At 43.0% G+C, this 10,364-nt stretch overlaps 1 protein-coding gene across 1 annotated transcript; it reads left to right on the top strand.

Moving 5' to 3' along the window:
• The first annotated feature begins 461 nt into the window (after window positions 1-461).
• Window positions 462-9,968, top strand: LOC139553614 (thrombospondin-1-like). The gene is made up of 22 exons (XM_071366144.1): window positions 462-647; window positions 789-878; window positions 1,034-1,593; window positions 1,861-1,936; window positions 2,158-2,250; window positions 2,355-2,464; window positions 2,790-2,915; window positions 3,549-3,645; window positions 3,934-4,107; window positions 4,213-4,389; window positions 4,481-4,654; window positions 4,758-5,038; window positions 5,160-5,378; window positions 5,478-5,585; window positions 5,754-5,913; window positions 6,008-6,126; window positions 6,622-6,856; window positions 7,044-7,271; window positions 7,391-7,662; window positions 7,774-7,871; window positions 7,986-8,125; window positions 8,240-9,968. Exons 2-22 carry the CDS (start codon window positions 815-817, stop codon window positions 8,245-8,247), a joined length of 3,519 nt encoding a protein of 1,172 aa, XP_071222245.1. The 5' UTR covers window positions 462-647; window positions 789-814; the 3' UTR covers window positions 8,248-9,968.
• Window positions 9,969-10,364: the final 396 nt, after the last annotated feature.

The following is a 10,364-nucleotide window of genomic DNA, read 5'->3' as shown; positions in this document are numbered from 1 at the left end:
ATATTCACATTAATTTATATATACATTTGCCATTAGCTTATATCATATTAAAGTATTATTTTTTCATTTATATATGACTATCTCAATAACATATTGGCTAGCAATCCACATGTTTTTATTTTAAGGGGATCTACATGGTTAATTCTGTAAATAATGACACTTTTGTACATTTTATTAAAAAGAGACAATGAAAATAAAGAGGGAAGCATATTTGACAAAGAATGTACTTTTTACAGGAAACGACTGGTTGGCCCCTGTCCTCTATAAAATATTTATATGGAAATTCGGCTCTGGAATGCATTTTTTTCCTATGTGTAGCCTTCGCCTTGGAAATTACTCTCAGCGTCATGAGGTAAGAAGATAAGCTCGTCCCTTTTTCCTTCTGCGATCTGATTGGAGGAGATGTTGTCTCAGGAATGTCATGAAACTATTGAAATAGCACTTATGTCCACAGTGTTAGTAGAATAGTGTGAGCATCAGAATAAAGAAAGAACAAACTTGAAAAAGAGTTTTCAGCGAACATAAGATTACTATTCAACGAAGGGAATAAACTTGGAGAATTTAAGAAGAAATAACGGAACAACGAAACTGTGAAAATCCAGGGCTTTCCTCAACTGATCCGTCTGTGATTTATTTATTTTATTCAGGTTGGTAAATTCTAATAATAATATTTTCTTTAAATAACATGTAGCTTTTTAAAATATATTTATTACGTTTTCATAATGGGACTATAATCTTGAGAAGTGTGTAAATGACAATACCTATTTAACTGTTTTTCTACTTTCTAGTTGAAACAGATTCCTGAGGTTTCAAGATGAAGCTGACAGGAGTATTTCTCCTTTTGGTGCTTTGGAATTGTGAGGGCAGCCGGGTGGCAGGTGAGTTTTTGGAAACTTGGGGAAAGATTATACAAATTTTGACAATATGCTTTTTAAAATCAACAATGAAATTATTCCATTAAATGTTCCTACAATGTTTTATCTGTGAACGTGAAGTTGCCAAGAGAGACTCATTACAGTTTCTCCCTTCACAGAGAGTGGAGATGATAACAGTGTATACGACCTATTCGAGCTTGTGAAAGTGAACAAGAGGCACCAAGGAGTTACCTTGGTAAAAGGCGCAGATCCCTACAGCCCAGCCTATAAGGTCTTGAACGCAGACCTGATCCCCCCGGTTCCCGAGATCTCCTTCAGGGACCTCATTGATTCAGTACAAGCTGAAAGAGGATTCCTTCTCCTCGTCAACTTCAAGCAGTACAAGAAAACCAGGGGTAGTATTTTGACTGTGGAGAAGAAAGACGGATCAGGACCGATATTCGAAATTATTTCTAATGGCAAGGCGCAAACTCTGGATGTGGTATACTCTACCGGGAACAAGCAACAGGTAGTGTCCATAGAAGATGCAGATCTAGCGACAGGACATTGGAAGAATATCACGCTGTTCATTCAGGAAGATCGTGCCCAGCTGTTCGTAGGATGTGAAGAGATCAATATATCCGAAATAGACGTGCCCATCCAAAAGGTCCTGACGCATGAGGTTGCGGACATTGCCCGTCTGAGAATTGGAAAAGGAGCTGTGAAAGACAGATTTATGGTAAATATGACGTGATTCATGTGTTCATAAATACATTGCAAATAATGTTGTAATTATGTTTAAAAATAAATGTTACACTTCTGAAGTTTATAGCCTAGTCTGAGTAGCCCCAACCTCGTGGATCGCGCACTGCGCAACGTTTGGCCTCCAGAGATCTGATATTATTTGACATACACATTTAGATATTATGATCCCTAAGGAAATGTATTTAAAAGTTGTAAACGTGTGAATATGGAATAGCTCTAAATGGAATGTGTATTTGTGCAGGGAGTGCTTCAGAACGTGCGCTTCGTTTTTGGAACCACTTTGGAGGCAATCATGCGCAATAAGGGATGCCAAAGCTGTAAGTGTGATTTACAAAATTATAAATGTTATTTTTGCATTTAAATGTTGGAATTACTGTATAAGTTGATGTTATTCATTGCTTGTTAGTTGTAAAAATCTAAATGCATTTCATTACCAAATAGAATTACTAGTACCGGAATTCTATATGGCCATTAATAAAGTATTTTCAGGTGGATGTTATTATGCTGTTCATGGAAATTACTGTCTGTCCTCCTCCAGCTGCAACATTGACTGATGTCATGACCCTGGACAACCCAGTCAATGGGTCTAGCCCAGCAATAAGGACTGATTACACTGGCCACAAAAGCAAAGGTGAGACCAGACTTCACTCTGCAGGGACAAGGCCATTTGCTCCCACTGGTCTGTGCTCATGTGAAGGAGGGAGGTGACTAACTGATTGCTTTTCTCCTCTTTAGAAATTCAGCAGGTCTGTGGCTTGTCCTGTGAGTATATCACCAGCATGTTCAAGGAGCTCAAGGGACTCGGCGTGGTTGTTAAGCAGCTGTCAAACGAGCTCAACAGAGTGGTAAGCACAGAAAGCAGCTGGGTCTGTGCACTGTCATCCTTCCTCCCTCCCTCTCAAGTCTATCTGTTCCCAGTTAAAACCTATCCACTGCACAGCCACTTGCCCTTGGAATGGCAGGCCCTGACAGATCATAATGGCTGCCATATGAATATACAAATATGTTTGGCTGTCATTGAATTTGTATTTGCTTTAGTTAAATCAAGCTATGTCCTAATCACAATGTTGATTGGTAATTTATTTATACTGGAACCTTGGCTATGTAAAAGTTTCCATCCTATTGCCTAAACACATGTCCCTCTCTCTCCCTCCCCTCTTCTGTGTTTAGAATAAGGAGAGCACTCTGCTCATGAACCAGATGAACATCCAACCTGGGGTCTGTCTTCACAACGGCATCGTGCACAAGGACAAAGATGAGTGGACCGTGGACGGCTGCACAGAGTGTACCTGCCAGGTAGGTGTCATTGTACTTGGTGGAATGCAGTTATTCAGTAACCCAGCCAGTAGTAAACTGTGTGAAAACCAGGCAGTAGCTCCGCAACCCCTTCTGTAATGAGGTGTTAATGGACTCTTGTGTTTAGGCTCTTGTGACTAGGCAGTGTCTGTCTGCTAGTCATCACCTCACCTCTAATGAGATGTTTGAGAGAATAGCAACAAAGCAGGAGGGGGGTTCTGCCATGTCAAACTCCTCTCTCTCTCTCACTTTCTCTCTCACTAAGGGTGTTATTGTAGTTATCTATTTGGCTAGGTATCAAGAATGTGTATTTAATTAGTACATCTGCAGAGACCCTCTGTTCTGCCTTTCCCACTGTCACCGTCCTTCCCTCCAGACCCCCAGCACATTGCTTGTCCTGAACCCTAGAGCAGGTGCACAGATCTAGGACGGTAGCACCTCGGGGATCCCCCTGCCCCAGCCAAACATCATCCCAATGTTTCCAAACATAGCAATTAGTCCTGGCAAAGCAGCAACCACTTTTGCGCAATGCAAAGTTAATGGTCCAGATTATTTTCCCGGCCGTCCTTGTTGTAGCCGGACAGCCTGCTCTGGAGACAAACTATTTACTAATTTCAGCAATCCTCTCTATAGAACTCTGCCACTGTGTGTCGCAAAATCTCTTGTCCCCTGATGCCCTGTGCCAACGCCACCGTGCCCGATGGAGAGTGCTGCCCACGTTGTGGAACCCGTAAGTACTCGTCTACTGTTGAAAACAAGCCTGTAACAGAATTGTAGTACTTTTTTGTGAGGTGGACCTGAACTTTTTTTGACAACCTGCCTATCAGGTGTATTTTAATTTGGAAAAGTCTTCCTTTATCATTTGTCAGTCATTCACATTCCCTGAGTACCCCTTGGAATGCCAGGTCTCAAATCTTCTGGGCTAAATTTATTCAAATAGACTGTTCTTTGAAAATCCTTTGCCCCCATGGCTGAGCTCTGCAGTGTTAATAGCTCTCCCATTGTCTCTCCCCCCTAGCGAGTGACTATGCTGAGGATGGCTGGTCCCCCTGGTCCGAATGGACTCATTGTTCTGTGTCTTGTGGACGGGGAATCCAGCAGCGAGGTCGATCATGCGACCGCATCAACAGCAATTGCGAGGGCACCTCTGTGCAGACCCGCGACTGCTACCCTCAGGAATGTGACAAGCGCTGTGAGTAAACCTACCATTTCTACTCAACAGTATCTCTCAGTACCATACATCTCATGTGTACTGTAAAAGCACATTAACTAATAATTATGTGTATGTCCTTTACAGTCAGGCAGGATGGTGGCTGGAGCCACTGGTCTCCCTGGTCCTCCTGCTCTGTGACCTGTGGTGAAGGAGTCATCACCCGCATTCGCCTTTGCAACTCCCCAACTCCCCAGATGGGAGGCAGAGACTGCCAAGGACAGGGCAGAGAGACCGAGGTCTGCCAGAAATCACCTTGTCCAAGTAAGTAGAAGAGCAGCATCTAAACACATGTGCCTATCTATCTGTCTGGAGATACAGCTGTAACTCATCTCTCTCTCTCGCTGTACTTTAGTTGACGGAGTCTGGGGACCCTGGTCTTTATGGGACACCTGCTCTGTCACCTGTGGAGGTGGATTCCAGACTCGCCAGCGTCTTTGTAACAACCCCACCCCCAAATACGGAGGAAAGGAATGTCAGGGTGACGGCAAAACATCCCAACTGTGTGGAAAAGAGGACTGCCCTATTGGTACGAATTTTGTTAATAGATTATGGCATTTGTTATTTTTACCTAAAAGTGTACAAATCCATTTTTGTTCAGTATTTTAAAATAAATATGCTTCTTTATATAGATGGCTGTCTGTCCAACCCCTGCTTTGCTGGCGCTAAGTGTACCAGCTTTGATGATGGTTCCTGGAAGTGTGGCGCATGCCCAGTGGGCTACACCGGAGACGGCATCAACTGCAAGGACATCGATGAGTGCAAGGAGGTCCGTGACGCATGCTTCACACTCAACGGAGTCCACCGCTGTGAGAACACTGAGCCTGGTTACAACTGCCTTGCCTGCCCCCCTCGCTACTCAGGACAACAGCCCTTCGGGAGAGGAGTGGAGCAGGCCACAGCCAAGAAACAGGTGAGACAAACTCTGGCTAATGCAACAAAATACACAAATGTGAAGATTTCTATTTATTCTAATGCTAGGAGGTCAGCAGCACATCTTAACCCTTTAGTACGTGTCTCTCCCTTCCCCCTAGGTGTGCACACCTCGTAACCCCTGCCAAGACGGCAGCCATGATTGCAACAAGAATGCCAACTGTATCTACCTGGGTCAGTTCAGCGACACTATGTTCCGCTGTGAGTGCAAACCTGGTTACGCTGGCAATGGCCACATCTGTGGAGATGACACTGACCTGGATGGATGGCCCAACAAAGACCTCCTGTGTGTGGAGAATGCCACCTACCACTGCAAGAAGGTAGGAAGGATCACACCCCCAGCACTGCACAAAGTCTATCCCTAGCTTCTCCACTGTGTTATTGTGGTTATGACTCTCTAACCAACCTTTTTTTTTCAGGACAACTGTCCAAACCTTCCCAACTCTGGACAGGAGGATCACGACAATGATGGGCTTGGTGACGCTTGCGATCACGATGATGACAACGATGGGATCCCTGATGATAGGGTGAGAGATCAAAACAGGACTTGGTTATCCACAAAGAAACCAAACACAGCAATCAGTAGTCCTTTCTCTTATGGGTTAGAGATGGGTTAGAGAAATTGGAGGAGTCAGGGGGAAAGCGAGTAGCATATGAACAATGTAGTAATGGTGTACATTTTTTCAAATTATTAGGACAACTGCCCAATGGTCTACAACCCCGCTCAGTATGATGTGGACAGAGATGACGTTGGTGATCGATGTGATAACTGTGTGCATGAGAGCAACCCCGACCAAGTCGACACAGACAACAACGGAGAGGGGGATGCCTGTGCTATTGACATTGACGGTGATGGTAAGAGATCATCACTCCTCCAACATCAGACAATGAAATCTCTCAGTCCTTAAAAGTTGTCATAGACTGATATAAATGTTTGTTCACTTCGCAGGCATTCTAAATGAGAGGGACAACTGCCCATACGTCTACAATGTGGACCAGAGAGACACTGACGGGGATGGAGTGGGAGACCACTGCGACAATTGCCCTCTTGAAAACAACCCAGACCAGGTAACTGCAGCTTTCATCTTCTACTACATAAGAACCCAATCTTATCAAGTATCTTGGAGGGAAGTAGAACTATCATAGAGCCCCGCCTCTTAGGACAGTAGCCATAGATTGCACCTGTGCTCAGCTTTAATGAAAGACAGGAATGTAAAATTGTGAAAGCTGGGAGAAGAATGAGTGCAATTCTCCCCCTCTCCTTATTCATTCCCCCCTTCTGAATAGATATGAATGTGTATGTGTGTGTGTGTGTGTAGTCTTGCCAAGGTGCAAGGAAACAGTATTCTTGTTTGAAGGGAAATTACTAGCATATCTGAAGACAAGGGGGCACAAGGATGAGGGATAGAATAGCACCTCTCATATTGAGGGAGATGACTTAAGTTGAGAGTGGTGAAATACATTCATTATGTCTGAGTGCATTGAAGTAGAGCCACATTTATCTCATACAAGTGTGAAATAATGTGTTTTTGTGAAGACTAAATTAATTGTGTTGCTCTCCAGATTGACTCTGACTCAGACCGTGTGGGCGACAAGTGCGACAACAACCAGGACATTGATGAGGACGGTCATCAGAACAACTTGGACAACTGTCCCTATATCCCCAACGCCAACCAGGCCGACCACGACAAAGACGGCAAGGGTGACGCCTGTGACCACGATGATGACAATGACGGTATCCCTGACGACAAGGACAACTGTAGGCTGGCCTTTAACCCTGACCAGCTGGACTCTGATGGTGAGTCACTCTCTTCGGTAGCTCTATCAAACATTGGCGCCATTCAACTGACCTATTGAATAATTCATCTAGAAAGACAAAGTACTCTCTACAGAAATGCAGAGTCACAGAGATTACTATAGGGTTGGTTAGCTTGTTGTCTCCATGAAGAAATGTCTAAGTGCTTTTCTCTGCCTCCTCCTCTCAGGTGATGGTCGTGGAGATGTTTGCAAAGATGACTTTGACCAAGACAACATTCTTGATATCTACGATGTGTGCCCTGAGAACTTTGCCATCAGTGAGACGGACTTCCGCAGGTTCCAGATGGTACCGCTAGACCCCAAGGGAACCTCCCAGATCGACCCCAACTGGGTGGTCCGCCACCAGGGCAAAGAACTGGTGCAGACCGTCAACTGTGACCCTGGCATCGCTGTTGGTACGTACTGTAACACATATATAACACCTTAGGAACTAAAGAGAACAACTACAAAACTACCATTCGTAGATTATGGGTCCATTGAGAAAAGTCCTAACCAACTTCTTTGTTGTCTATAGGGTTCGATGAGTTCAACGCAGTGGACTTCAGTGGAACGTTCTTTATCAACACAGACAGGGACGATGACTATGCTGGATTTGTGTTTGGGTACCAGTCCAGCTCCAGGTTCTACGTGGTAATGTGGAAGCAGATCACACAGACTTACTGGTCCCACACGCCGACCAGAGCTCAGGGCTACTCCGGAGTGTCCATCAAAGTGGTCAACTCCACCACAGGACCTGGGGAGCATCTGAGGAATGCCCTCTGGCACACCGGTGACACTGCTGGACAGGTACGGTCAGCTTCAGTCCTCATTACAAGCCCAAAGCACATAAGAGCAGTGAGAGAGAAAACCACTGGGTAGGAAACAATTCTCATGTCTTTTTGTTATTCCTCCTCTTAGGTGCGTACTCTGTGGCACGACCCCAAGAACATCGGCTGGAAAGACTACACCGCCTACAGATGGCACCTGATCCACAGGCCCAAGTCTGGACTCATCAGGTGAGCTCAGATTAGCTTTAGCTTTGAACTCTTTAGCTCCTCTGCCTTTACTGAAGCCACATAAACTCCTGCTTTCATGTGCTAATGATCTCATGTCATCTTCCTTCCTTTCAGAGTTGTGATGTATGAAGGCAAGAGAATCATGGCCGATTCCGGAAATATCTACGACAAGACTTATGCTGGTGGAAGACTAGGCATGTATGTCTTCTCTCAGGAGATGACATACTTCTCAGACCTCAAATATGAATGCAGAGGTAAGATGCTTTCAGGAATGTTTTGTCAAACAAAAAAAATTACTTGCTCATGCCCTTTGAGTCAAAATATGTGCAGGGGTTTTAACTGATTCTTTCCTTCCCTTTTTCCTCCAGATTCTTAAATCGGACTAGAGAGAGGCTCTTAGAAGAATGTATTTACCTGCTCAAATATAAATGTAACATATGACCTGGGACCATATCAATATTACTCTTTACTTTGCGACAAGCACATTGGTGGAATGGAGAGCAAGTGTGTGGGATTGAGGCAGAATGGACATAGGCTAACTGCCTGCCCTATGATGACTAGACCCCTGCACTAACAGCAGGTTGAGCATAACTTTGCTCAGTGAAGAAATCAGATAGATTTCTCTGCACTTCTGAATTAGTTGCTATCCCTCTCTGGATGGAGGTCTAAAGGGAAGAGTATTTTCATTATTTCCGAGCATTACTTCAGCTCTGCTGTGGACTCAAAAGGACTTGACTTGTTTCCAAATGAAGAAACCAGTAGGATATTTACTCCAGATGGGCCACAGATGCCCCTTAAAGGAACTATTGAGGGACCGTGGACGGTATGGATTGGCAGTTACTATCAATGAGAGTGAATGTTTGTCTGCGTGTATGTTACCCATGAAGAGCTTTGTGATAAAGACACTTAAGCCAATTGTAGTCAAGGCATTAGCCATTTCAAATTCGGTAACTAAGTGGCTTCTAGTAGACTCTTGCAGTTCAGCTCAGTATGAAGTATGTCTTCAGGGTTTGACCAGGCTTGCTAAGTGGTTTCTCAGGAAAGAACTCTAGATGATATATGGAAGGAGCACAGAAGCAGGACTAGCACCCAAAGCCAATATAGACTACTAGCGAACAACACAACTGCTATTTCGCCAGGATTCCAGGATGTCTTTTCTTTTCATCTTAGCTCAGACATTAGTGGAGAGGGACAAAAAACACATGGGCCAGTCTAACCTGCCTTGAGAGGACTATTGTTACCAAGGTTGTACATAAGTTATTATTTATTTTATTTGCTACCAGTTGAGAGTATTGACACATGATCCTAGAGTTAGGATATCTCTCATCTTTATTCATCTCTGTCTTATTGTCATTAAAACCCGTTCTAAATAACTGGAATCTTGAAACAGGGTATAAATCCCTCTAAAAAAGTCCTCTCATAGCAGGGTGCAGTATTAACTCTCACACCAACCTTCCAAAATAGACTAATTAGGTGTCATTTAAATCCCATTGTTCTTCTGCACAGTATGTCTGACTTGTGGGCTTGAGAATGTGTGTATATTTCTGATGGGGAAAAGAAAAGGAAAACCTTTATGTACAAATATTACCTCATTATTTTTTTGATTGAAACCAACAAAACATGAGAGTACCCTTTTAGCACCAGAGTATACATTGGTTGGCTTCTTTTTTTGTGTGTCACTGTAGTACAATCATTTTTTTATGATGTATATAAAATGTTTTTGTAGCAGAAAATTCCCCTAATGTTTTAAAAACGTTTTCTGAAATATGTTGTGCTTTATGTATGTCCTGTGCATTTGTAATGGATAAATTATTGTTATGTTTGTCTGTTCTATGTTAAGAGGTTATTTAATGTGTAGATATATGCTATTTAAATAATTTATCAAGAAACGTGACCCGTGTTCCTGATTGTATAAACTTGTTTGCACACTGACATGAGGATGTCTTTGGATATTGTTTTGTTTAGTATTTTTTACTTTACTATTAGTGATGCTTGTCTATAAACATTTTTACCATAGTTTTACCTCCCAAATGCTGTTTATACTTCTACCAGTTACTTTGTAATGTCAACCGAACAATAAATACATCAGGAAAAATATTTTATCATTGTTTTTGTCCTTTGCTTGCTTATGGATTTATTCTCAGCTTTGATATGCACAGTACTATGAAGCATTAAACATAAATAGGTCATGTTCTGTAAACTCTGATGGAATCTATCACTTGAGTCTGGGGAGTCCTCGAAGAAAGGGAGTATCCTTGAGAAGTCAACAGCATGGAAATTTAGGATGAACTAAAGTCCACATTCAATAGGACTTTCACGCTACAATATCCTCTTGAAAACACGATCCCACACCTATGGAGACAAGGAATTTAGCAACAAAGCCTTCAAAATGATTAGTTTATGGAAAAAACTCAAGTTGCGTCAATGTCTACCACCACAAATGTAGAGCTATTACACAATATAACCCACAGCAATGTGTCTAGTTTTCTTGGA

Source organism: Salvelinus alpinus, chromosome 25, assembly GCF_045679555.1.
Source record: "Salvelinus alpinus chromosome 25, SLU_Salpinus.1, whole genome shotgun sequence".
Taxonomy (NCBI): domain Eukaryota; kingdom Metazoa; phylum Chordata; class Actinopteri; order Salmoniformes; family Salmonidae; genus Salvelinus; species Salvelinus alpinus.
The sequence above is the reverse complement of the archived record's forward strand: the minus strand, read 5'-3'. Positions and strand labels throughout refer to the sequence as shown.